The sequence below is a fragment of the Anopheles coluzzii genome, chromosome 3, assembly GCF_943734685.1.
Source record: "Anopheles coluzzii chromosome 3, AcolN3, whole genome shotgun sequence".
Lineage (NCBI taxonomy): Eukaryota > Metazoa > Arthropoda > Insecta > Diptera > Culicidae > Anopheles > Anopheles coluzzii.
Genome location: NC_064671.1, coordinates 28,655,872 through 28,683,671, shown reverse-complemented (window position 1 = coordinate 28,683,671; position 27,800 = coordinate 28,655,872). Strand labels below are relative to the sequence as shown.

Here is a 27,800-nt window from a genome sequence, read left to right as displayed (position 1 = left end):
GTGATTGGGTGCGAATATGTAAATTAAACCTCTCCGTTCACGGAACGATCGACAGTAGACAATCTGCGGAGCAGCAGAGAGGTTGCCTGCAGTCAAGCACGCGAAAACAACATCCTCCTCTTCCACTAATCAATCAGCAGCGTTTTGTGGTGATTGCGTTAATCGTGCACCGAACGTGATACGTGTCGGATCGATCGTTCCGGGAATTCGGAACTTTTTGCGTGTGCGAGACAGGACACGCACAAGTAGTTCGTGCCAGTAGTACTGGAAGTGATTGCCATAACCTAAATCCTGAGTGAGATATGATCGAGAGGCGGAAGAATCGGTAGAGAAACCCGTCCCACCGTATATACGTCTAGACCCTCGGAGGGGATCTATCTCGCTTCCATCAGAACGATCACTCTCTCTATCTCTCTCTATCTCGCTCTTACGTTCAGTGTTCTGAAACGATCGGCGGGGATTCCGGTTTTTGTGGTGCTTCTGCTCTGTGCCCTGCCTATAATCGTTATAAAAACCATACTACCAACCCGTCGCTGCAGTTCAGTGTGGTGGTGTCGATCGTCCACAACGGACACCAGACAGCAGAGGAGTGTGTGATTCGAGCTGCTGGTTCGAGCTCTCGTGTTTGTGTGTAGGTCATTGTGTGATTAGCGTGAAGATGGGCATCAGACGGGACGAAAGCGTCGCACGGCTACTGCTGCTACTGGGCTGCGTTGCACTGCAGACTTCGGCAGCACTCGCACAGTCGCAGCAAACCTTCCGCTCGCAACCACAGTACGGCAATCGTGGTTCCTCGTTCGCTGCTCCCGCACTAACACAGGCAGCACCGGCACCCGTTGTGTCACAGCCGCCGGCGACGCGGGATACGTTCCGGTACAACCCGGCGTCGGCCGCCGTTACCGAGCTGGCCCGGCTGATCGGCAGCATACTGGGGCAGCAGAGCAAGGCCGCCGTCTTCTCGCCCGTCAGCATTGCGTGCGCCCTGTCGCTGATGCTGCTCGGGGCGGAGGCCAAAACCAAGGACGAGCTGATCCAGGTGCTCGGGTTCGAGCAGTATCGGAACCATCTGCACAACATCCACCAGCTGTACAGCGACATGCTGAAGGATCTGGCCCGGACCGAGTTCGACCGGCGGCCGCCACACTGGCGCACCTCCAACCCGTGCTACGACGATGACGACGAGGAGGATGCGGCGGCCGCTGCGGCCGAATTCCCGCTCCAGAAGGACGTGATACGCGTCACGAACGCGGTGTTTGTGCAGGAGGGCTTCCCGCTGAATGGTGGCTTCACGTACTACTCGAACCGGTACTACAGCAGCAATGCCACCAACGTACCGTTCGCCGCCAATCCGGCCAAGGCAGTGGCACTGATCAATGCGTGGGCAGCCCGCAGCACCGAGGGCCGGATCCGGGACATCGTGTCCGAGTCGGTGGCGGCCGACGCGGAAATGATCGTCGCGAGCGCTCTGTACTTCAAGGGGCTTTGGTCGGAACCGTTCGAGCCGCAGGCGACCGAGCTGAAACCGTTCTACCCGGACGGGTACGGGCGAGAGTTGAAGCTGATACCGAGCATGTCGACCGTTGGCTGCTACCCGTACTACGATTCGCCCGAGCTGGACGCGAAGATCGTTGGGCTGTCGTACCAGGGCAACAAGTCAGCGCTGTACATCATACAGCCGAACAATAGTACGCGCCAGAGGATGCAGGAGTTCCAGCGCCGCCTAACGCCGGCCATGATCGGCGAGCTCGTGTCGAAGATGACGCAGCGCAAGATGTACCTGCAGCTGCCGAAGATGCAGATCACCAACACGATCAATCTGCGCGACGTGCTGCAGCGGCTCGGGCTGCACACGATCTTTAACCGCGGGCAGAGCGACCTGTCCGGGATGGTGGCGGTGCCACCACTGTCAGTCGAACAGTTTGCGACCCGGTTTGGCTTAGCGGATACCGAACGGCCGGCCGACCCAACGGCCGTCATCTTTCCGCACGAGGACCACTACTCCCAGCCGCAACTGCAGCCGTCGTCGACAGACATACGGCGCGGTACGAGCAACAGTAACAACATCAACGCTGCAACTGGCCAGCAGCAGGAGCCGGCAAGGGGGGCCGGCCCGCAGCTGCACGTGAGCGAGTTCATTCACCGGGTCGAGCTGGAGATCAACGAGAAGGGTACGGAGGGTGGGGCGATCACGTCGTCCACCATCTTCCGGGCGCTGCCGTCCATCAATTTGCGCATCGACGCACCGTTCCTGCTGCTGGTCGGGCATGACGAAACGCGACTGCCCCTGTTCTACGGCACGATCTACGATCCAGCGCCCTAGCGGTTCACCAGTAGGGTTGAAGAATGCATTCCGGTCCGGCTAGTCCGACCGGGACGGAGAAAAGCAGGAAGAACACCGGTTTTTTATTTACTACATTCATGCGATAATGTGCAATTGCATTGCTCTAGTTTAGTATAAGAATAAGCGTATGAAATATATCTATTTTACACTTGTACGAAGCTGATAGTGTGCTGTTATAAATAATTGGAGGGATGCAGGTGTTTATGCATGGGTAGAAACAAACGTTTGATATAAGTTCTGCCCGGTTGGACGGGTAAGTTTCCTTATTGGGAGAACCCGTTTGGGGCTGTAAGGATCGTGGGTTTTTTTAATGCTCTTTTGGATGATTAAGCACTGAAATGCTTTTGGAATGGAATTGGTAATTCTAGTGATAATGAATGGAGGGGAGAAAGGGATTTCTGGAGCATCCAGCTTCCAGGTCGAGTTTTATTATCTTGTTTTTGTCTTCGGGCTGACTTGTTGCCTTGCTTTATCTGTCTGGAGGATGGAATTGGTGAGGTGCTGATCGACCTGATCCTACCTCGCTCGGAGCTATCTGTACCGTGTTCGGAGCTATGCGACCCGTGCAGAAAGAATACATAGTGCCACAATTTGCCACCGAATATCAATTGATATGAAAATCTTAAGTGGTACAATTGTAGTAATTCAATAGTGCTGATTGAAAGAAAACAAAAACTGTAATTCGACGCTGCATACAGTCTGAAAGACGCAATAGACAACAATGGAATAGGTTTCTCTTCTACTGATGATTTTTCTCTCTCACTACGCGTTGAACTGCGAATTGAACTTCCCCTAGAGCTGTCTGTAACTCCAGATGTTACCAACAGGCTCTGAGCAGTTCATGTTGAAGGTGAGACAAACATCGCTACTGCTTCTACGCATGCATAACAATACTGCCGATATTTTTTTATATTTTCATGCTGGCTACTGAAGAATTGCTTATTGATCTTATTGGCGGATTTAGGATTTACGATGTAGACGGCTTAAGCAGTGAAAATCAAGTCATTGAAATACATGATACTCTTTCCATTTTTAGAGCCCTCACATTGACTAGACCCTCCTCAACCGCCTAGTGCGTGTTCTAATTAAAACAGCATCTAATTCTTCTTGTCATTGCCTCTCCTGTCAGCGATTTGCAGTTTTTTTTTTTTGCTGACCTCTTTGAGTTCTCTATGTCTCTATCCTTCTTTCGTAATCGTCTCTCTTCTCATCCCCCTGAAATGTTCTTGCGTAACTGTCTTTTATTTTTATCTGTCTGTCGTTTTATCTGTTTTTATTCTTCCCAATTTTCTTTCCTTTGTGACCTGGTTTATTCTTTCCAATCTGTTCAGTTGTGATCTGGTAAATTCACATTTTTTTCTTTCTCATTTTTTTTCTTTGTTATTTATATCCTTTTTTTTAGCTCTGGATTTCTTAAGTAATTGGACCGTATTAATTTTAAATTAGGGTTAGCTTTAGGGTTAGAGTTAGTGTATACGCATTAAGTATACAATTGTATAGTCCTTGAGACGAACAATTTTCAATAAATAATAATATTAATAATAATCATAAAAATAATAATAGTAATATGAATAATAGTAATATTAATAATAATAATAATAATAATAATAAAAATAATAATAATAATAATAATAATAATAATAATAATAATAATAATAATAATAATAATAATGATGTTTTGTTATTATTGATATGCTATTATGGATATGCTAAGGTTAAAACGTGATGAAATGAGCACGGCGGACACACTGCACACAGATGACGCCCAAAAGTGATGGTTACAGAAGAAAACATAAAAAAAATCCACAAAATTATGAAAAACTACCGCAAAGTTAAATTGATCCACAAATCATGAATTGGGCTAAGAATTGCTTCCCCACCCACCGTATGATCCGGACCTGGCTGCCAGCGACTATTTCCTATTACCAGCTTTCAAAAGGATGCTCACTGGGAAGTGGTGGAGCAACCGGTGAACTTTTCGTCGAATTAAGAGATGATCGCCGAAAATTAGAACTATTTTCCAAATTGCACTACACAAATGGTACCGAAAAGAAGGAACATACCTTTAATTGATTCACTCTTAAATGGATATGGTCAAAAAATGTATCCAAAAATAGGCCTAGACAATTTCAGCCCAACTATACACAAAAAAAAACAGTTCTCAAGCCAAATCATAAAGCGCCGTGGAAGATCGAAGATCATCGAATTTCGTTCAATTAAATCAATTTAATTTCCATGAAAACCTTTACAACTTGGCCAGTACGTGGTCGTACATAGGTCACTGTGTAAGAAAACGCCTAAATGTATGTAATAAAAACTGTGGAAACGTTATATACTTTTAGGCGCATAATATTGTTTTGCTACGGAGTAGCTTGAACGCCGAACTGCATTTCATAGTCGTACAGGTATGAATGAATGACATAAAAAAAAGCAATTGAAAGTGTCAAGAAGGTAAATGTATGTTTCAACTTAGTGCAATTGAAATGCGTTTGAACTACGAAAATACGAAAATTTCTATTTTTCTGATATCTATACAGTCAGTCCAAAAAGTATTCGTCTAGCTGAATATTTTGCAGAAAAAGGCGAATTATGGCCGCAAAAGGCATGAGGTGGTAAAAGTAATCATGGGGTTTGATAAAGGAACCATCAATATACACGTACTGCTAAAAATAAGCATTAAAATAGTGAAATAACAACTAAATTATTTTAAAAAACTAAAAAAGTCATTTGATTGGTGCGCAAAAAGTATTCGTCTATCTGACTTTTGGCGTAATATGCGTATGAAAACAAAGGTTATGGAATCAAAAAATGTCCTAATCTTGTTTCTTATTGCATTTATGACTATTGGTGACTACTTGCACAACGCAAGAACTCATTTAAACCATTAAAATGGCGTATTTTTTATCCACTCATCCTACAAGACTTGTTCCAATTATTCTCTGGTAGAAATATTGCATTTACGAACTACGTGGCCAAGTTCCATTGACAAATTGGCAACATATATCATATTTAGAGCCTACTAAATCATTTTCATTAGTTTGGTTTCAGCTGGTTTGGTGTTTCGGGCAAATGACAATGCTCTGTATGTTCTCCAGCTCGACTGTTCGTGAACCATGTGATACATTTTAAGTAAAATTTCTCAGAACACGGACTCAAAGTACTTAAAAACTGCATGAATATGTTTCCCCATCTCGTCTCCAATCAATTTGAATCATTTTTCTAGCTCACCTTTCCTCACTGAGTTCTAGTATCATGACATCATGGTGCTACCGTTACACGAGATTTTGCTGCTGCATCTTAGTAGACTGTTTTCGCTATGGTAGACGTCGGCCGTATGACCTTGGCGATTTAAACGTGTTTTAATATACAGTGAACCCTCTCTTATTTGACACCTCTCCAATTTGAAAAACCTCTCTTATTTGAACATTTTGCACAGTCCCTTGATTTCCAGTACATTTTTGTTCCTCTAATTTGGAAAACCTCTGAAATCTGTGTCCCTCTTATTTGAGTATGGTGTTGCCATGGTTATTGAAAGATGTATGCTCAAATTAGCGATTCTGTTCGCAGTTTCCTATAGCAACAGTTAAGGCTGCATACTAAATGTTCTGTCTCTTTCTTGTTTGAATGGACCTTTCATTCACTTTCAACCTCTGTAATTTGAAAACCCCTCTTATTCGACAGTCCCGTCGCCTCTCAAATAAGAGAGGGTTCACTGTATTTGCATATTCTTGTGAAAACTATAAGAGCGGTAAATTACACCCTGATAATAACACCCTTATTAACAGTGGTAATAAAAACCACTAATTTACCTACAACACTCTACAGATTTGGGAGTAATTTTGGCACATTTCACGCTCGGCATAGACCGTATCGCATCGAATTCATCATCACCTGTCGTGTAAATATCTGCATGATGTGTAATGTACTGCAACTGTGTACCATAAAAGGATGCCACATTAAATTCTGATTTGAGAGTTAAGGCATTTCAATTGAATTTCCTGTCTCGGGGTCGGAAAGTACAGCATCACATTGCTAAGCCGTGAGTTAAACGATTTGCGCACAACAGTTAGCGACAAATTGGTACGCTAACCCGGCGCACCAATTGTTCTCCCAATTGTGACTTGCAAAACCATAATTACATGTGACACCCCGTACTGGTGCGATACAAAGTCCAAAGGGAGGAACTATACGCACGACGGTACGTTATCCTGAGAACGCGATGCCGTGACTCACGGTTGCACTGTTCCCGACCGTTTTCTGGCCCATTGGGTGGTCGTCTAATCGGATTGTATTGATCTTGAAATCAATGGTACAAAGAGCACGAGGAAATCGGGCGCAAGCGTTTCGGTCGTGCTGGGTGGATTTAATGCACCGCACCGCAGTGGTACGAACTCTATGGAAGATGTCGTCATATAGCTTTACGTTTCCGTCATTGAGTTGAGCGGAGGGTGGATTAGTCAAGCGTACAAGCTAGTAGTGCTTGGGGTCTCAACGTTTGTTAGAGGTGTAGCTTTGGAGCATGGTGCTTGGAGTTGGATGTTTTCTGGATTTTCCTTACAAATATTGAGCGTGGGGTGAACTTTTAACAAAACGGTTCATGCCACACGCCTCGGCAGGGAAGCTGAGTGATGCACCGACGGTTGATGCATCTCCGGGATGAAACCCGGTGTAGATGAGCGATGATAATTCGTAGAAAATGTCTGCAATGATCATTATATTCTATTCCATTCCCGATATATTTTTATGGCGCCATGGTACAGCGGAAGATGAATAAGTTTTATTCGATTACTATATACATGCTCATGTCAAAGGGCAGGAGAGATTAGAAATTTACCACGGTTATGATATTTTCAATGGAATAACCATTCACGATGTACCCCGGAAGGTCGTTATGGGCCGTAAAGTTTAAGTATTGCTCATGCAGGTATTGAAGCAGACGTTTGTTCACAAATAGAAACTGAGATCATGGTCATCTCTACTATACCGTTAAAGCAATTTAAGAAAAAAACACCATTAAACCATTAAAATTATACTACCATCATTACTTTTTCAATCTTTGAGTAATTTTAGCACTCATTTTAACAGTTCAAAGTAATCACTCCCTAATCACATACGCAATTAGCGACAGTTAAACTCTATTCTAATTGTAATTGAAAGTATCTACATTTTACAAGCCTAATCGTAACAAATTGCAAAGTTTAACGATGTGTTAAATTATTAAACTACTAAATGGTTTGGCATCCCATCAAGCCAAATGAGTGCTTAGGACAGTGTAGAGGTCAAAAAGTGTAAAGAGTTGTACATATTTGCTTTATTATTTCTTCGCATGAAGATTTGTTTATCTCGAGTATCAAAATGACAAACAAACCCCAGGGTATTTGCGCAAGAAATATCCCACCAGCAAAAGGACCCGCGTGAAAAACTGACGCGGAAAAACCGCAGCTTCGCTTTTCTGTGACGTCTATCTGAACCAATATCAGTCCAGAATATCTTCAATGTATGCATGGGCTTTTGGTTCATGTTTGTTTAGCTCTTTCAAATTACATTGAGCGTCACCGGTCTCTCTTCTCCAGTTTTGCCATTCAATCCAACCAAATATCTAACAGTTGTCGATTTGAGTGATAAGCCCATATAGGGAACACGGTATTCTCAGAATACGGTATGACTGTAGAATGATGAGTTTGCACATTCTATACGCTTTCTGGTAAACATCCTACCGATGTACATTGCGCCAGATTTATGAATGGGCGTACGAGATGGTGTCAAAGAAGCAACCTTCTCGTGGATTGGAGCCAAGAACGTACGCAATGACGTCTGCCGTCGAGTATCAGACGACGAGAGGGAGAGAAAGATAACTCCGTTATCGGCGCCGCAAGTTACACAAGCGAACGTGACGAATTGGCCGCCAGCCAGTGCAAGTAGCCGGCCTTATCAATGCAAATAGAATGCTTCCCATTCCTGTCGTATGATGCAGCCGGTATGGCCGGTTGTGGTTAAATTCTTTTTCCATGATATGTTCCTCTCGCGTAATGGCGCATCATCGCTATTTAGGGTACAGCAAGCGGGAAAGCGAAAAGTGAAACGAAATCTTTAAATATACAACGACAGATGTTATCTTACTGCACCGTAAACACATTGAAACAGAATCGTTTTCATCCGGCACTAGCTCCATGGTTATGATGTCATTTTGAAGGCGTTAAATGCTTTTAGAGTGTGTTTAAGCTTCCGATTAGACCTAGTTGATTAGACCAAGGATTTATAATGGCGGGCAGTTAATGTTTGTTTATTGTGGGATTAATACGCATATTTGTTTGAGCAGCTGGAATTCACTGATTATGTTAAATAACATCAAGGAAATGGAAGTAAAGGTTACTGGGCTTTCCACAATCTTGATCCAGATGATCTTTTAAACAACCAGAGACACCACCGCATAGGTCTTCACTCTACTGACTGACGCTACTACCAAGCTCTAGATCCATGACCTCCGACGAGTTCAACCATTCGTCTGGCCCAGTCTGTACTCGGCACACTTTGGACTTTCCTAAACTCTCGTGCGAATCTTGACCCTTGCAGAACTGTTCTTCCTTCCACCCGTCAAGGACTACCACTTTCGGAGGGATCACCGAAAGAAAGAGGTCGCACCAGTGCTACCACTGCTTCCGAGAAACGGAGCGTAAAGGACGCTCACTATTTGAACACGATCCTCAAACAACCCGACCGACCTCCCAAAACGTGTAACACGTGTTCTCGAGTCTCTTGGTGCCATTTGCGATTGCAAATTTTGCACTTTTACGTCCAAGCACTCCATGAGGAAACAGCAGCAGCAGCAGCAGCAGCAGCAGCAGCATGGGGAACGACACCATGCGTGCCCCATTGCCCTGGCGTTACATCTGTTCCGCCACGGCACATGAGTCATGGTGACGGACGCAACAGAAGCACATAAAACTGTTTCACCGCCGATCGAAGCCATTCAGTCTCGAGAGCGTACACCAGCGTAACGGTTGTGTAGGCTGCAGTCTATAGAGTTTGGAGCACACAGCAGAGTGTCTGTATAGGTAATAGGAAACAATCGAAAGTTGAACGTTGGAGTTGAATGGTGAGTTTGAGTCGATAGATGATTTTAAAGTGCAAAAGAGGGTTCTAGCGAGCTGGTAAGAATTGTAGCAAAGCTAATTGATTAGCGATCGAGTGTAATTAGTCGGTTTGCAAAACTGTGAAAAATGCGAAACCTTGGCATGGCTTTGTTCCTTTCCGGCAGTTGTGATTGGATGTGCGCCTGGGAACGCGATCGCGATCGTGAGCGAGTGGTCTTTGTGGTGAATGCAACGAAGGGCATCCCAGGGCAGTGGTTGTGATGCACATTGTGTGATAATTAAGTTTGTCGTACTTGGTGCTTTGTGTCGTTTGTGTGTGCTGTTCGCTTGTTCGTTGGAGTTTTCTGTTCAGAGCTGGAGAGTTCACATCTGTCACTGATTTAGAAATGGTGATCGAGTGAAGTTAATACGTAGTACAAAATACCTCACAAGGTATCAGGAAGTTTGTGGTGTGCTATTGGTGAACTGGAATTACATTTATCAAACAAGCGTGCCAGAATTGAGAGCATCCTACGTCCCAGAAAGCTGCTCTTCACATTGATCTCCATAGCTTTTAAAAAGGTCTAGAACACTCGCAATAGAATTCGAGATGGATAGGTTGTTTTTTCAGCTTCTCTCGCTCGTTCAGGAAAACCTTGAACCAAAGGCGTCTAAGCTTCTCGGTACGTCATTAGTGATGCTTTGCGGTACGTTTTATGGACGTTTGTGTTGCGGTGCTTACTCTTCAACACTACACATCCCCAACCCTTTCGTGTGCCTGCGCAATAGCGAGTGTAAGCAAATTATGCACACTGAAAGTTCACCTCGCGAGCTCCAGGTAGCAGTAATTGCGGTGTAATAATCGTAAAATACCCAAATCCATTGATGATGAGCTGGCGAGCTGCTCTGTGTGTTTGTGTTTTTTTCTTCTGGTTGTTACTATTGTGCTGTTCTTTATTTACTGAAAAAGCTAACACCATCATGCCGCTCTTTACTAACAGTGACGATGGAGACTACCATGATGGACATTCGTTTGTTTTGTGAAGTGATGATCTTCTTTCAAACGTGTTTGTCTTCACCATCCTAACCGGGTCGGGGTTTGTCTGTCACCACGGGTGCATATTTAACATCAATTTGCATTTGTCTCGTCGTTGTTGTTATTCCTTTTTGTTTTATTCACAGCTATTCCCGGGCACAAGAGAACAGCCAAGAGAACCGGGACTGGCACTTTATGGCAATAGATACCGCCCAATACCGGTTTTAGCTTCACAGATCGTGTTTTAATGCGAGACAACTTCAGTGACGGATAGTTTATTTTGCATCTTAATCAGTATTTATCCGACAGATGATAATGGGAGATCGGGTGGAGCTGGCAGATTTATTCTCGAAGCGCACATTATTCGATGGAGAAGGAGATCGTTCGATGTTTTCCTTTCCTTTTTGTGGAATTTAAAGTAACACCATTTAGAGGGTTTGGCTTCTCTTTTAGAATTACATTAATAGTCACAAAGAAATGCTTTAAAATGGTATGGTTTTGTGATGACACTGGGTGTCTAACGAAAGTCATCAATGCATTACGCATCATTGACGAAAAATAGTTAGGCAAGGTTCTCAGAAAACAGTGACATGTTCACCACATTTTTAGAAACAGAAACCCGAAATGATGAGTTCATCTCTTTTTATTACGCATATTATTTTTTTTGTTTCTCCGCCTACCGCCGTCTGTGTGACCCGCATATTATGGAAACAGTTTGGCAAACCGCTTTCGTCATCGGGTTTTGTTGAATGGTTTGTTTTGTAAACACTGAACCTGACGGACGGGATGACGAATCGCTCGGAGCGGCCGACGGGCGGGCTGGTCGGCTGACATTGACACCGGGGTTGAAAGTAAAAGTGGCAAAGTGGGCAAATATTTGTATGAGTGGTAATTGCTCAAGAATCGGAGATGTGTTAAACGATTACCAAAGCAGTAGAGAACATCTGATCAAACATTTCGTTTTCTTTTTTGTGGAATAATGAAAATATTGTGACGTCAGGATCTCAGAGAGTTAGGGAGTCGCTTTGAAGTTGCTAAGTAAATACCTGCGATCGTGTAACTTCCCAAAAAAGAAACAGATCTGATCTGTTTTCCACTCATGTCATGTTGATGGAACTCATCCATAACGCACATCCATCCGCAGTCCAACATTCCTGTTGCGTACAAGATTCTTGTTTATAGCTCAACTTATCTAATCTTCCTTAATTATTAAGCCACGTGTTGGAAAGGTTAGACGACTTAGCCTGCCCGTCGCTAGGGCGAAACAATCCCCACCGCACCAAAACGAGAACAGGAATGATCGGGCCCCCTTAGCTCCTGGAACCGGTTCTGTGATCGAGAACATTTCCTCAATCTAACGCCCTTAATGCGAATCGCCCGATCCCACAGTTAGCACTCACTTAAGCATGTGCATCAAATTAGCAGCGAGCAAGCAAAATTGAAATAACTCGCCAAGTGCTCACTTTTCAGTCGCGGAAGGTGATGATCACGAACGCGCGTCACCCCACTGACAACTCCGTTTGTACGTTTGTTTGTCGTGCAAGATGGCGCTGATCGATGGCCTCGGCTGTTTGTGCGGTGTACATTGTTTGCCCTTTTGCTTTGCCACGGGAACAAACGGGATCGCTTATGGGGTACGGTACGGAGGCTTCAAGCGAAATTGTCGTGAGATCGTGTAGGTCGTGATCACCGGAAGCGATGCACTGTGGAACGTCCACAGTTGTTGTGGCAATTATCTCCGGGGTTATTATGCCGGGGTCGATTAGATTTAGCCATCAGTATGATCACTATGTACTACAAGTAATCGTGGGATGTATACTGCCCAGTGTAACTGACAGCTGTCAAGATAAGTAATGAAGGGTGGGTTTGACAAGGAAAGCAATTTCTTTCGCTTAGTAGATCATTCCAGTACAGTCTGCTCCCGATTTATGTGGCTCGCCATGTATGCAGATTTGCTTTTTGATGTATTCAAACTTATAAGAAGAATTGTTACTAATGAGAGTTATGAATTCTGAAATGCCAAATAATGTCTTACTTATTGATATTTGAAAATCTCTCTTTGATGTAGTCTCTACAAGATAAATTGTTGATTTTATTGACATTGAAGAGATACTAAGATGCTAAGGTGAATGTTTGACAAGCAGTTCACACAATATTTTATTTACCCATCAATAGATGCTCTATAGTATAGTTGTTGGGTACTGAAAAGTAACGCGTTGATTTATAGTCTCCAAGATCCAAGATATCTCTCCAGGCTTTAGGTCCCTTGGAGATTCACTTAAGACTCATGTGGTACCATGTTTTGATCTAAAAAGGCGATATTCGGCATGCGAGGATATTCGAGCTACGCTGATAACTTCAAAGCGCCTTATCCGCTCAACTCGGGAACAGATACCAAATCAAAACACAATATTCCGTAGCGCCAGCAAATCATGCAAGACATGTTGAATGACAGGAAAAATATCGCATCTCGTGATGCAATCATCAAGAGTCGGCAAGGACACACAGTTATGACGCAAATGCACACACACACACTCGCCAACACGTTCTAAGGGTGGCCTGTAAATTACTCATTAGCGTACTTCTAGCTTGCCGGTTGCACGCTTGTCATCGAAGGGTTTCGCTGCAAATGGGGAAGTAAGATTTACAGACGCACCCCGATCGGCAATTCTGTATTTTTAAACTGCTCGTCAATTAAAGCGAACTGCCTTGACGTATTACGGTGTACTTCTCCTTCCTACTTCGCCATTGTAATGTTGCAAAATGAAAGAAGATTAATAGCTCCCATTTGCTGAAGCGGTCACGAACATCCCGTACCGTGCGGTACGGTACGATTGATAGTATTTTATTTCTGTTCATACTATCTCCGTTCTGTAACGAAATGTGGGCACGACCGTCGGTCCGCCATGGTCGGCGACCAAGCACGCTGCGCTCGTGAGCATGATGAAATGAGGGTTGGATTTTCCAGTTTTGGGTATTTCCAGCAGTTGAAGCAGTCGGGTTGAAACTTGTTCCCGCCAGTCCACCAGCGTCTGTTCGATCCCAAAACCGACTATCACGACAAACAATCATTCGGAACGGTTGCCACATTGCTAAACTGAGCACGTACTCGTACAGCCGTTCGAACCCTGTGTGTCTGTTGGCCGTTTTTATGTAAATTCGTAAGTAGGTAAATTGTCCGTTATTAAAACTATTCTTTTCTTCCTTCCTTTCCTTTTTTGTTGACAGCTCCACAATGAAACACTTGCAAATGCTTCCCATCGCACTGTGCGTGCTTCTGGTGCCGATCGTTCATGGTCAGTGGAATCGGTACTACACACAAGCCCCGCAGGCGCGCTACACACCAATGGTGCGTACGGCGCAGCGAGTCGCACTGCGTCACAGCTTTGAAACCGATGGCACCCCAGCGCCTTCCACGGTTCGACCTCGCCCACCGGCACCACCGACCAATGCACCGAGCCAGCTGCCTGCACTAACCCCGGACAATGATGCCAAAATCTCCCAGCTGGTCGTTGACTTTATGATGCGCATCAGCCGTACGCTGCCGCAACAGCAAAGCCGCACCGAGCTGTTCTCACCGCTGAGCATCATTACCGTTGCGAACCTGCTGTTCCTTGGGTCGGGCGGAAGTACGCACGAAGAGTTTGGCAAGGTGCTGACACCGTCCAGCATGAACTGGAAGCGTATGCATCAGCGGTATGGGAACGTGCTGGCGAACCTGATGTCACCGGAGCCGATCGACAGTCGGCGGGATCAGTGGCGCCGTCAAACGTGCCCGCGCGATGATGACTACGAAGATGGGGAAGGTGGTCCGGCTCCAAAGTAAGTGGCACTAAATTGGCACGACCTGTTTGAGCTTTTACTGACCTTTATTCTTCCCTCTCTCTCCCTCTCTCTCCCTGTCAGGTCACAGGTAATCCGTGTCGCGAACGGTATCTTCTACCAGAAGGATCTGCCCATGCGTCAGCAGTACGTCATGCTTGCCCGCAGCCTGTACGGTGCGCTGATTCAACCGATCGACCCACAAGCATCCGCCGCCTCCACCGCGCTGATCAACCGTTGGGTCAGTGACGTTACCGCCGGCAAGATACGCAACATGCTCGAGGGTCCGCTGAGCCCCAGCTCGAGTGTGGTGATCGCGAACGCGCTCTACTTCAAAGCCAAGTGGAAGACGCAGTTCGAACCGCTCGTAACGCGCGATGCACCCTTCTTCCCGGACGGGCTCGATGGACCGTCGTACCGCGTAAAGATGATGAGCATGAGCGGCTGCCTGCCGTTCTACCGTGTGCGCGACTCGCTCGACACCACGATCGTGGGCCTACCGTACCGGGACGACACCAGCACGATGTACCTGATACAGCCGGCCAACTCGAGCAGGACGGCCATCCGCCGGCTGCAGGCAACGCTCACCGGCAAGATGCTCGACTCGTGGATCAGCCAGATGAAGCTCCAGTCGACGATGGTGCGGCTGCCGAAGATGCACCTCCGGAACAGTGTCGATCTGCTGCAGTCCTTCCAGAAGCTGGGCTTCAACTCCATCCTAAGCCCGGCGAAGAGCGACCTCTCGAACATGATCGATAGTAGCAGCAGTGCGGGACCGAAGCCGTACGTGAATCAGATCCTGCACAAGCTAGATCTCACGATCGATGAGGAAGGTACGGAGGGTGCAGCGGCCACCTCGGCGCTGGTCGATCGTATCGGATCCCAGCGCCAGTTCAATGGCAACGCACCGTTCCTGATCTATCTGCGCCACGATGCGACCGGGCTGCCGCTGTTCTACGGGCCGATATTCGATCCGCGCTAATCGCTTATCCCCCCCCCCCCCCCCCCGATGTCTACACAGGGTGGAAGAGGATTTACCAAAGAGCTCACACAGTGCGTACTTCTGACGCGTCTCGTTATTTATTTAGTGCGCCGCTCCAAAGGGCGGATGCTCTGGATGAAACCAGGGATGAATTCGAATTTAACAAGTATCTTGCATTGAATAAAAAACAAGAAGGTATTATTATTTGTAAAGTAAGGTAGATGAGTATAAGGTACGCGAAAAATGTCGGATAATGCATTTGAAACTGTTAGAGTAGCTCGAAGATACTTAAATGACGTCATCATGATTGAAGGTGCATTTTTTTTTTAATAAAACAAGTCCATAAAGAACAACTTTGTAGCGTTATGGTTTGAAGTACGATTTCAGCAACTGTATTTACATGCGCCGTTGCGACTCAACAGTCTCATCTACTGGATTGGAATATTCATAAGTTTCAAACACGGAAATTCCACAACCACAAATGGCAACTTTTCTACTCACCTGCGGAACAAACAGCAGGACCTTCGGACGCGGACGAACATCCCACCCCCCTCAAAAAAAAAAAGAACAAGCTGTGCAAATAGGTGTGTGTTTTTCAAAATAATGCCTCGAAACAGTCTTTCTAGGTGGGTGACGGCAAGTCTCTCGTTGCCGAGCGGTGTTGCGGTGTTGTTGTGTCAATTAGGGACGCGATTTTGGGCTTCAATGGGTTACGGGCTACGTGTACCGCGTGCCGTGCGGTGTCGAAAGATGACGAAGAAGCGTGCAAATAGATCTTTCGTTGCTTCAAGCACTTACTGCCTGGGTGTTTCCCAATCTTTCCGCTGTACGCTGTACGCGTGTCAGGGTGGTTCTTGCTCTAATGGCCAGTTAGAACGCATTCTTGTGCACGGGCAGAGGTGAATTTGGCAGAGGTGGCGCTAAGTGTGAAACGTGCACAACCGTTTGTTGTGATAAGACGATGCGACGAATGGCGAACAGTCTTGCAGCGGCGTTGCTACTTCTGTGCTTATCAGGCTTGTGTTGGGGTATGTGTGTGTGAAAGTGTTTTTGGAGCTGATTTGATTGCTACTCAATTTCTCTCAAAAAATCTCAATGTCCGGCATCATTCAACCGAAGGTTATCTGCAAGAATGTGACTCCGAGCAAAGGTGCGTCCAGCTGGCACTGTGCGGACAGTATCTGCATTACGTGAACGAACCACCGAAGTATTGGCCGCCCAGTGTACGGGACGAGGCGCTTCGGCAGCTGTGCGATGTACAGAAGGCTGTCAATGGTTCCAAGGTAATGTGGGCCAAAGAAGGGCATCATTGTTTTTTTTAAGATATCTAAAGTATATGATCAAGAGATCTACGTACTACGTAAACTAGGAGGCCACTTAGGTCCCCGAGACATCAAAATCGGCTCCCAAAAAAAGATCCTCCACGCGCTTACAATAAATTGGATTTAAATTTCCATATTAATTTACATTAGGCAGAGGAGGCTGGAGGAGTGGAGAGCCCCCTTTTTGATACGGCTTAAAGTCCTCAGCATCCTCAATCCGCCACTGATCTTGAGATGAGAATTGTACAATAAATCTGAACCCACTGAAAACACCAGAAGGGCCTACATTAGTGTGTCAGCTTAGGGCATCTACTCAGTGGCAAATTAAGGAAAGATGAGGCTCTAACCGGTCACAGGTGGAAGTCATAGACTCAAGAATACAGGCTGAATCTGGAGTAATTCACTTGAGAGTGTAGGCTACTGATATTGAGCTCGACGCGGCTCCTTAATCTTTGATCTGTAGTGCTTGATCTGTCACTATCTCTCCACTTCCCTTAGATCTACTACATCTGCTGCAATCGGAAGGAAATTCTGTGTGGCGTTACGCGGGTGCAATTGATCGCTTACGGTCAGCCGGCCCGAGCATACGCCTTCCCCTGGATGGCACTGCTGGAGACGAGTGTCAGCGATGATCTTCCATGCGGCGGCAGTCTCATCAGCGATCGTCACATACTGACGGCGGCCCACTGCGTTAAGGCGCGCAAAGTGTAAGTCAATTCCGTTCAACAGCTCTGGCCGATGAATCAATGTCGCAACTGTTTTCCAGCGTTGGCGTGCGTGTTGGGGTGCATGATCTCAACGAGCGCCAGCGGGACTGTGACGACAGAATTCACTTCAAAGACGACGAGTACGATAGTGGCGAGAGTGAGGAGGAGGAGGAGGCAGTGGATGGCGCTGAGTACTCGGCCAGCTGTGGACCGCCCGCTCAACGCATCCCGATCGAAACGATCGTGACGCATCCGAAATATAGTGCACGCTCGAAGCGCAACGATTTGGCGATCATCCGTTTGCAGTACCCCGCCATCATCGGGTACAGTGAGTAATTGAGCGATCAGATGATGTTACTGTTTTTCCTTTTCTTTTTTTGTTTTTGCTAAAACGTTCGTCTCCCTGTCATGCGCAGATGTTATTCCAATCTGCTTGCCGCTGACGGAACAGCTGCGTGCCTACCGGCCGGCCGACTCGTTCGTCACTGGTTGGGGATTGACGGAGACGGGACAGCGGTCGGCCGTGCTGCGGTACGCCATCCTGCCTGCCCTGCCGCTGCCCGACTGCGCGATGCGCATCAAGGAGCTGGACCGGATCATCGTGCTGGACGATGGGCATCTGTGTGCGGGCGGGAATAATAGGACGGCTCACTGCCACGGTGACAGCGGGGGACCGCTGCAGTACGTGTCCGATTCGACGCGCTTCGTCCTGCAGGGAGTCGTTTCGTTCGGTGTGAAAACCTGCGGCACCAAGATAGCGCCGGGCGTGTTCGCTAACGTGACGCACTTTATCGATTGGATTGTGCAGGAAGCTAATGTGCTGAATTAGAGGAGGATACTCGGTGGAATAAGAACAAGCAATATGTTTGTCTGGGCACACGAACAAAGTACTTACTTCAATAAATTAATCATAATTTGCATGCAATGGTTGGAAAAAGGTAATTCTCATTACAATAGGTAAAATAATTAATGCTTTTATATTAAATACACTTGTATTAAATACAACAAACTAAGTGATGCCGGACTCATCTAGCAGCTTTAAGCAGTTCCTCATTTGGAACTATGGGAACTAGGTTCGACATTTTGAATATAGTAGGTTCAGCTGGAGCAACTGGAACTGTGGAACTGAAAATTTTTGGAACGGTTGGAACAGTTGGAACCATCGGAACAGTCACAATATTTTGAACCTAACAGTTTCAGTCGGAATTTCCGGAACGATTGGAACGGTCGGAAATGGTTGGACCAGTCCAGAGGGCTGGAGCGTTTTAGAACGGCCAGAACATTCAGAACGGTTGGAATGATTGGAAGATTCGGATTGGTCGGAACTGCTCAAAAGGTCGGAACGGTCGCAAAATTTTAAACCTAGTAGGTTCAGTTGGAACTGTCGGAACCGTTAGAGCTATTGGAGCAATTGAAACGGCTGGAACAGTTGGAACGGTTTGGAGCTCAGTAGATTCAGACGAAACTGTAGGAACCACCGGAACGATTGGAACAGTTGAATCCGTTGGAACGATCGGAATGGTTGGAACAGTTGGATACGGTCGGAACAAATGGAACCGTCGGACGCATCGAACGATTGGATTCTTCGGGATCAAAATGGTAGGAACGATCGAACAGTAAATATTTAATTGCTGAGAAAGATAGCCGAAATTCTTGCTAATTTTATTTTCTCCTGCAAATTAAATGTCATCGTAAGGTTGAATTAGTATCAAATAATTTTTTACACTACATTCTTCACCCCGCTAATAATCATTAAAAGTTCTCCCCACTCCCCACCACCCTATCTACTACAGCGAATGTTTAACAACCAACAGCCCTTCATTTTCAGTATTTTGTAACATTTCTGTACTTTACTCCTTCATCTCCTTTTTTACAACAAAACAACCAACGTAACGAAAAAACCATCGTTTCAATAACGAAATCCTCTTTTTCTCCTTGTTCGTAACGGCGATCATGGTCGCCCAACGATTTTCAAATTTCAAACCTCCCAACCGCTGCCACCAAACGTCAAACGCTGCTGTCAATGGCCAGCCGGGCCGACCACCGTGCAGTGGCACAGCTGATGTTGACAGCTGGTCGTGCGCGGTGCTCGCTCGGTTTGTTTGCCTTTTTTCCCCCTATCCACTGCGTGCGTGAATTCGTGGCTGGTCGTCGTGTTCGCGCCCTTCCCCCAACGCAAAAAGAAAAAAAAGAAAAGGAAACGGGAAATTCCTTCTCCGTGCGTGCGCGCCAGGGAACGACTACCCGAGCGCCAGGGTTCGTGGCAGGTAAATTGTTTCCGCAGCCCGGGTGAAGTTTCTTGGTGAAGTATTCCGCGTACGTGTAAAGCCCTGGCGGGCATGTAAAGGGTGCCCCTCAAACGGGGGAAGTGTTGTGGCGTGGCTTTCTTCGTGGTGTCGTTGTGCAGTAGTGGGGAGCAAGCAATTTTGTTTACATTTGTGCGAATTTCGTACCGTGGTGTCCCCGATCCCCGGGGCCAGTGTGTGATCCGTTTGTGTGTGTGTGTGCGAGTGTCTGGTGAAATTTCAAGGTTTCGTGAGCGGTTGAGCAGTGGTTGATTTCGTGCATGCGTGTGATCGGAAAGTTACGCAATTTAAGGCGCCCCGCCGGAAGTTCTAGGGCGAGTGCAGTGGAAGTAGGCTGCGTGTGTGTGTGTGATCGCAAAACGCATCACAAAGTTGATTAGAAGATTAGATCCGCGAAGGGAGAGTGGGGGGAGAATGAAAAAGCCCGAGCCCGAGTGATGCGGCGAGAAAGAGCCCGTGCACAGCATCCCAAGCAGTAAACGTCAGTTGTGACAGCGAGAGAGAGAAAGAGAGAGAGAGAGCGCACGGTCTGCTCAAACCCGTCTCAGCTGCAAATTTCTGTTTGCCGGTTATTTTTTTCTTGTTGTAAATGAGAGCAACAATCAAAAGAAAACGGGGCACTTTTGCTCATTTCTGTCGGCATTTTATAAATAACCACACGTCACTCTGCGCGTGTGTGTGTGTTGGCGCGATGTTGGTAAATATTTCACGCCGACACCCACCTGCAGTTGGAAATGGAATTGGTTCCAAGGGCGTCTTGGATTTGAGGGATGCTTTTGGGGGTTTTTTTTTCTTCTCTCGTTGTTTTAATCGCTTCTCCGACAAAGCGACACATAATACGATTGATAATGTGCTGATAATCATCGTAAACCGCTGCCGCTTATTGTCAATTAGTGTCGCTGGTTGAGTTTGCTCGCTGGCGTCTCGCCTGATCGCATTTTCCGTTCAAGTTCAGCGAGTCGAGCCGAGCCGAGCGGTGAAGATTTGTTTGCTTTTGTCTGTTTGCATTTCATTCATTTGTCGCTTCTCTTATATATTTGCCTCCGTCGTCTCTTGTCTGGCTTGTGTTTGGGGGTTATGATTTCATTTATGAGTAATTTATGTTTTTTATTATTAAATAATCCTTCTTTATGACTTCATCTAGGAGTTGGCGTGATTAAAGGTAAGTCCTTTGTTTTTATTTCTATTTTATTTCGCCGATTTGCCGATTATTATTCACTTTGTGAATCAATGTGTATCAATCCCCTCTTGGTTCTACAAAAACATGATCATCAACCAGTCTATGGTTTGGTCCTATCGCATCGCACAGCAGGCTGTGGCTGAGGTGACATTCGTGGCAAGAAAGCATCCCAAAAATAAAAATCCTTTTGGAAAGTAGCTCTCAGCACTCCCTGCAAGAGGGGCTGCATTGAACCAAACGGGGAGGGAAAAGCCGAAAATCACGCACACGCAATTGTGCAACGTGTGTGTGTGTGTGTGTCGCGACCATCGGCGTGAATGAAAAATTCACGCATCTTTCCTCCGTAACCAAGAGGCTCGCTTAGTTGGCTCACTCCTCGCGCTCTCCCCAATTCTGAGCATTGTGTTTATTTATTTTCCTGCATTTTCCCGCCGGCGCTAGAAGTGTTTGATTTCCCACTGTCGTGAAAAAAAAAAGTGCTCAAAGCGTGTGAGAGAGAGTGCGTGTGTGTGTGTGCCTTTGCCTCCCATCCTGGGTCAAAGTGAAGTAATTTGTTTCGTGCCTCCTCTTCTCTGCCTCTCTAGTGCCTATTTGTGTTTCTTCTTTTATTTTCTGCGTTCAAATTTGCGTGTGTGCGCGTGTGTGTGTGTGTTTCAGTGCGTTGTTTTTAATGAGCTTTGTGAGCAAGAACGAAGAAGTGGAAAGGAAATAGAATCGCGCGCGCGTTTGTGTTTAATTTTCACAATGGAAACGGAAGCGAATGCCCCCGAGCCAGCGCCAACGGCTGCTAATGGGGAGGAAACATCCACCCCGGTGCAGCCACCCGCTCCAGCCAATGGTGGTGCAGGTGTTGTTGTTGTTGGTGGTGGCTCCGGCATACAACCGCCGAAGGTGCGAGCGCTGCCGAAACCGTCCGGCATCAGGCCACCGACGGCCAATCTGCACGGCGGTTCCACCACATCGCTGGCCAGCACGAGCTCGCAGCTGACGGCCGCCCCCAGCACAACGTCATCGTCCGCCGGCGCCGCCGCAACGCGGATAGGGCGGTTGTGTACGGGGCACACGCCGCCGAAGGCTGGACCACCGCCACCGGAACCCAAACGTAAGTAGGCAAAGCGTGTGGGGAGGAAAGTAGTAGTTTAAGTAATTTTTTTTCCAAGAAATATTGCGAAACAAATTTTGAAAACAAATTTTCGAACTGAAAAACTGAAATATTTGTCTCGATATGTTGCAAGCGCCATCTGTTGGCCGGTGCGGGATTTATGTTCGACGAGCGCAACTGCAACAGCGCCATCTATTGGTGGGAATGGATAAACTAATTTACGCGAAATATTTAAATGATTTTCTCTCCACCGATATCGAGCGATGAGCTGTTGACGGGTACATAATAATACATCATTCTAATTTATTTGAATATGAAAATGAACTACATTCTAATGCTGTTGTGATGTTGTAATTGTGTTGTGTACGCGCACACACATTAATCCTGCTTTCAGCACACGCTGTTGTGTTAGAATGCTTTTGCCCGGCGGCTGTTCTTGCTCTCGTGTTCTTGAGTAATTGAATTGCAAAGTGTGTGGCTGCCGGTGGCGGCGCACTTCTAAGAATTTATCATTAATTTATTGCCCCAGCTAGTAGCTCTGCGCTTTTGTAAACAGGCGCAAGAGCAGCATCGCTTACTACACCCATCATCATCATCATCATCATCATTACCATTATCATCTTTAAGTTCCACCCAGCGTCATCATCACCATTCTGGACCCTGGCTATTGCTAGCGATAGGTTCTGTCCCAATCGATAGTATTAATCAATTATAACGCCTGACAGGAGAGAGAGAGAGGGGGTGTGTGCGTAATTGTAGCAGATACTTGCCACGCTAGCTGCTGCTCTATTGAATTGTCCATTAGTTTGACAGGCGCGTAGGAGTGTGTGCTGTCGCTGTTGTTGTGTTGAAAGCGACACGGTTGTGTTGTTTCGGATGGTAAGGGTCGGTTAAGCTTGATAAGCACACTGTGGCGTGAAAGAAGTAACCGCTCATCGCGTAAAATTGATATCAAGTATCGATTTTCTACTGTTCTTTTATCTGGGGGGTAAATAATTTCTGAAGCTCTTACAATAGGACACGTGCTATGGGACATTTTTAATTTGTTAAAATAACGATCGCGCTAACAATTTGCATAGAAAGTTTAAATCTCAAGTTAAATTTATTTTGTAGTTCAATTTTGTTTGAACAGTCCATACGGTAAATGTGCCAATGGAGGAGCCATTTGTAGAAGTACATATATGCTTTAATTAATTGACACTGCCATCAAGAAGGGACATTTTTTGCACATTTCAGTATAAATTGAATTGAAATAAGCTCTATTTTTTCATTCACAACTATTTATACCGATAAAAAACCTAAAAACCCAGTGCTAATCGGAATGCAACTGAGATTTGAAGTATTTTTGATGACAATAACGAAGAATATTGCCCTAATATCGAATTTATGCGTTACTTAATCGTCAAAAATGTGTAATTTTGAGTTGTGGAATTATTTAAATTAGTATCTAATGACTGTAATGACCATTTAATGTTTAATGATTGTAGTCAAGCCACACCTGGTTCTTGATTAGACGTTGATTTTTCACTCCAATATGTGAAATCTGACCTTTGCTTGGTAAAATATTATCAATAGTAAATCTATTTTATTGCTTAATGTAGTAAAAACAATATGATTGGTAAAAAAAAAACTTTATTTGAACTATTGGACTATTTTTTATCATTTTATGACTACGGCCACATGTTCCTATGCCTGTTTTCGTAATAGTTTTTTTTATGTAAACATTTAATTTTTAGTTGTTTTTTTTGTGTTTTACAGCAGTCACAAACAATTGTGTTATTATAATAACATATAACAATTATAATAATTTCAGTATAATGCTGCAACATTTCCCAAAATAATGATTTTTTCGGTCACTCCGTAATGGACTGGCACCAGTTAGCTTTAAAACCCTTTGTAAAAGGAACCAGAGAACATTACACTGTAGGGTAAATAACATAATCGCTTCAAATGTATGCCTGCTGAACATACATTTAGTTGCTTATCTGTTTAATGAATAATTTAATTCATTTATAATCATCAAAACAAGGTTTTCCCCAGCACTGACTGGTTCTTACGTATTTTTTTTTCAAAATTTATCGACTGTTTTCAAACAAACAATCCATACAAAACATTCAAAAACTATTAAAACCATTAAATATAATTGAAAAGGTTAAAAAAATCCAGTAAGTCGTCTAAACCTCTAAAAGATTTGTGCTGTGATATTATACGTTTAAGCAGATATAAGTACATAAAAAGTGTAACGGAAAGCAGCAGACATGATAAGAAACGTTGTCATAATCTAAAATGCCACTCGAAATAGCAGTAAAACGAAGGCCCTGATGTCGAACGACAAAACAAACATCGTTCAAAATTGGTGAAATAATGTGCCCCGCACACATTGATCGAGCCCCGCTACTGCTGCTGCTGCTACTTCTGTACAGTCTTCCACTTCACACACTGTACACACATCAAGATTGGAGATTTGCGCAGAGCAGTTGTCTATAGTAGTGGCCGTCCGATACGATCAGCTCAGCTCCTCATGTTGACGGAAGTGTGTTGCTCGCGAGTTGAGGGGGAGAAAGACACTAAAGACATACTGGTATTAATAATCAAGTTATTTGTTGCTGTTCATTCAAGTGATTTTCCCGCATCCCTCCTTCCGACTCCCCCCGGCCGGTGAAAATGCTCCCTGCCGATACACACGATGGATTGCGCACACCACTAGCGACAGCATACCGTTAACCATCGCTAATCAATTTCGAACAACGACATGTCATTCAGTGCACCGTGTGACGTATGATGGGATGGCAACCCCTGTGCCAGTGCTGTCCATTCGTCCCGTGAATGAATGCTGAAGACAGCCTGCCCCAGCCAGCCAGCAGCAAGCATGCGAGACACATCTTAAAGGCTTTGGCCACGCTTGCTCGTGCTTCATTACTTAGTGTCATGTTCAATTACGGTGCACATTATCCCGAAACATTCGCACGAGCGTAGTTGCCCAACCATGTGTGCACAGCAACACTACAAAAAAAGAGCTCAACATCCTCCAATTTTTTTCCTATCACAGGTGACGCCTGGTGACGTGTCGCCGTGGGAGCACCGGGAATGTGTCTTGCAAGCAGGCAGTTTCCGGTTGCGACTAACCGTATTCAACTTCCACCGGGTGCCTCGAGCTCTTGTTTGCCGACTTTCAATGAGCTGGGTGATGAATTCCCGCTTCTTTTTTTGTTGTTGTTTGGGACCTCAATTTTGCATAACTTCCCTGCATAAGCGATAGTCTACGTCTGTCCGCTCTGACAGCGACATTGGGCTTTATGTGTTTTGAAGTTTGCAGTAATTTTGTACTTCCCGTGAAAGTTGACAGTTTCCATCTTTCACCCCGGAATTGCCAATCGGGTTCACTTTCGACGGTTTCCTTTCCAAGCAATTAGTGCGCGGTGTTCAATATGCCGATGATTGGTGATTTCAATTCGGTAAGGTTCGTTAATGATTGGTTAGGTTACGACGGTTGGTTTGCTCCCGTCTGATTGATTTTCCGTGCTTAATGTGTGTGCATGTTGAGTTTGAAATTTGTCACACAACTAACTTCGGGAAATGGCTTTTGAAGAACCCTCGTTTTGATATTTCAATGTGAAAGATCAAATGTATTACGACACGCTTGGTAGACTGATTGGTGTCCATTACAACCTTCGCCTAATCAAAAATTCTGAGGACTTTTATGATGCAATACAGTAAAGTGGTTTTCTTTAATTTTTATGAAACAATACTAGCGGCAGAAATGAAATCACTTTCTGCTCGAGCTCGAGATTGTGATTTGGGATTAGGATAAAGGGCTCACTTGACTCCAGCACTGAGCTGCATTACAAAAAGTACAATTTGTGTGAAGACGATACAATTTCAAGATTCCAAGCGGATCCTGGGAGATACAATAAAAGCAGACGTTGTAAAACATTGCAAATGCTATGGACGATAACGAGATGTGGCTCACACTCCGGCAAGCGACGAGGGAATACATTTGATGGCATCTTGTTTCTGTTGGACCCTTCCACCCATCCATGTAGTGCATCGAGTCTTATCTGTTGGAGCAAACGCAATACCAAACCGCCAGCTCGCCAGCAGCAAGAAAGGCAGGAAAAATGATTGATTTTATTAATCCATGATACGGAGACGTACTCGACGCAGAGATACTTTGTGTGTGAGCAACGATTGAATCGTACCGCTTTCGGTTCGATTGGACGGTACAGCGAGACAGAGCCCCACGCAGGAGAAGATGTGCATCGTTGAGTGGGATTGCTTATACCCATCATCTCGCTCGTCAACGTGGAGAAGTGCTTTTTCTCTCTCGAATCGATGCGAACTGCATCAATATTATGTGCTTGAGGGTAATCTTATTGCTAGATGCATCTTGTGTGGCCATTGCCATAGGGTTTGTTTGAGTTGAATTATTAAGTAACACCACATCAACATGAGGCACGAATGAGTACGCTGACCAGGAGTTTGTTTTCCTCAAGCACATAATGAAGCCGGGCTTGAAGTTTGTTTTACCAGCATCCTCAAGTACCTTGTTGATGATGCTTTTACAAACCAATTAAATGGTGAATAATGAGCAGTTCTTTGTCGTTTAGTCCTTCGCAACTTTTACTTTAATTGTGGCTTGTGGCTGGACCATCCCTAAATTAAACATAAAGAATTAGAAGCGTAACACAAAAGATGATTGTAAGATAATGGATTACAATGTCAGAATGTTAATTCCTCAATAGATCTGACTATATATGGGGTCCTTCACGATTCTAGTCAGTTCTTTGTATGGAGTTTGACAGTTGGAGGCTGAAATCATCTAAACATTCCATACAAAACCACACATAAAACTAGCCTGCAATTTTCAGTCTAGATTATTCTAGCCTCAAAGCTAGAATTAGATTCGAGTACCTGCTTGTTTACACGGTGTTGTTTACATTTATCCCAAGGTGCATTAAATAAATCGTGTGATGGAATCCAGATTCAAAGTGTATGTAGTCCAGGTGGTGTCATAGCATGTTTTTTATAACCAAATTTGAATATCACTTTTTGGCAGGATGGGTGAAAACTTTTGTTCAAACAAGCTTTCTGGGGGCTTGATGAATACTCAAAACACCCTTAAAATCTTCATTCAGAAATATAAGCGAAACAAATCAGCCTTCTAAATTCATACCCCTTGGTATACGCCCACCTGTATATTATATCCACTTAGATAGCTGCTCGAAAACTGCTAAACAATGCAAACAGCTGACAGGCTGAAATTTCAGCCTACGATCTTAAAACGGAAAGGGCCCATATGATGGATTACATTGAAGTCCTCGCGAATTTTTGGGAGCAATCTGTTTTTAGAGTTTTGCACTTGAAATCCGGAATTTTTCACTCAAAAAAAGCATTAAACCTACGATTATTATGTGGACACGTTTTATCATTGCATCAATCTGAATCGTAATAACCACTACGTGACAGGATGGCATGACCACGTCGGTGAAATACCGGTTGAAATGTATACAGGAATAGGAAATAATTATTGCTCACTCAACGCTCGGTGACGCTTCCTTTGTTGGGTCTTTCTCTCTCTCCACTGACTGAAGCTGGGGCCTAAGCTGTACAAGTGAAATATGACGTAATAATTAAAGACTCTTGTTTCATGCTTCGTCTAGCAGAGCCAACATTGGGTTAGTAAAGCTTCCTGAGTCGGTGATTTGGCAGTATCACAAAAGATCAGTGAACTTCCATTGAGAGAGGAAGTAGATTGTTATCTTGATTTTGTATTTCTTTTAGATAAGCTTATCAGTACAGGAATTTAGGTGTTTTGTAGTTGTGACAATTAAAATAGTTTTTTTTCAGAAATTTCTGATCGAAGCTTTAGATGTCCGAAAGACTTCTCTCGATGGGATTTAGTTTTGTTTATTCCTGGCCGTGTTGAGTT

The 27,800-nt window shown here is 45.0% G+C and overlaps 3 protein-coding genes across 16 annotated transcripts in view; all 3 read left to right on the top strand.

The window, feature by feature from the left end:
- Positions 1–36: 36 nt before the first annotated feature.
- LOC120954691 (uncharacterized) lies at positions 37–15,607 on the top strand. Its single transcript, XM_049608138.1, has 3 exons — positions 37–2,313; positions 13,679–14,272; positions 14,357–15,607. The coding sequence occupies exons 1-3, from the start codon at positions 659–661 to the stop codon at positions 15,252–15,254; spliced, it is 3,147 nt and encodes a 1,048-aa protein (XP_049464095.1). The 5' UTR covers positions 37–658; the 3' UTR covers positions 15,255–15,607.
- Positions 15,608–15,670: 63 nt separating this feature from the next.
- LOC120956374 (phenoloxidase-activating factor 3-like) lies at positions 15,671–18,225 on the top strand. Its single transcript, XM_040377789.2, has 5 exons — positions 15,671–16,282; positions 16,374–16,537; positions 17,075–17,283; positions 17,343–17,611; positions 17,700–18,225. Exons 1-5 carry the CDS (start codon positions 16,216–16,218, stop codon positions 18,110–18,112), a joined length of 1,122 nt encoding a protein of 373 aa, XP_040233723.2. The 5' UTR covers positions 15,671–16,215; the 3' UTR covers positions 18,113–18,225.
- Positions 18,226–19,351: 1,126 nt separating this feature from the next.
- Positions 19,352–27,800, top strand: part of LOC120957303 (restin homolog) — a 61,537-nt gene continuing 53,088 nt past the window's right edge. For 7 of the 14 annotated variants that reach the window (XM_049608694.1, XM_049608693.1, XM_049608692.1 and 4 more), the window contains exons 1-2: positions 19,354–19,550; positions 21,354–21,871. In XM_049608694.1, the coding sequence (XP_049464651.1) occupies positions 21,514–21,871 (358 nt within the window). In that variant the 5' untranslated portion in view covers positions 19,354–19,550; positions 21,354–21,513. Of the gene's footprint in view, positions 19,919–20,733; positions 20,752–21,353; positions 21,872–27,800 lie in introns of all 14 variants that reach the window. The other 7 variants (XM_049608690.1, XM_049608689.1, XM_049608685.1 and 4 more) reach the window with 6 other exon arrangements.

What these genes read in the sequence shown, in the direction of transcription:
- LOC120954691 (XM_049608138.1), top strand. Translation starts at nt 659, where the DNA reads ATGGGCATCAGACGGGACGAAAGCGTCGCACGGCTACTGCTGCTACTG. An exon ending in GGCACGATCTACGATCCAGC is followed by an intron (nt 2,314 to 13,678) that starts GCCCTAGCGGTT and finishes TTTTGTTGACAG; the next exon opens with CTCCACAATGAAACACTTGC. An exon ending in GAAGGTGGTCCGGCTCCAAA is followed by an intron (nt 14,273 to 14,356) that starts GTAAGTGGCACT and finishes TCTCCCTGTCAG; the next exon opens with GTCACAGGTAATCCGTGTCG.
- LOC120956374 (XM_040377789.2), top strand. Translation starts at nt 16,216, where the DNA reads ATGCGACGAATGGCGAACAGTCTTGCAGCGGCGTTGCTACTTCTGTGC. An exon ending in CTTATCAGGCTTGTGTTGGG is followed by an intron (nt 16,283 to 16,373) that starts GTATGTGTGTGT and finishes ATTCAACCGAAG; the next exon opens with GTTATCTGCAAGAATGTGAC. An exon ending in AGGCTGTCAATGGTTCCAAG is followed by an intron (nt 16,538 to 17,074) that starts GTAATGTGGGCC and finishes CACTTCCCTTAG; the next exon opens with ATCTACTACATCTGCTGCAA.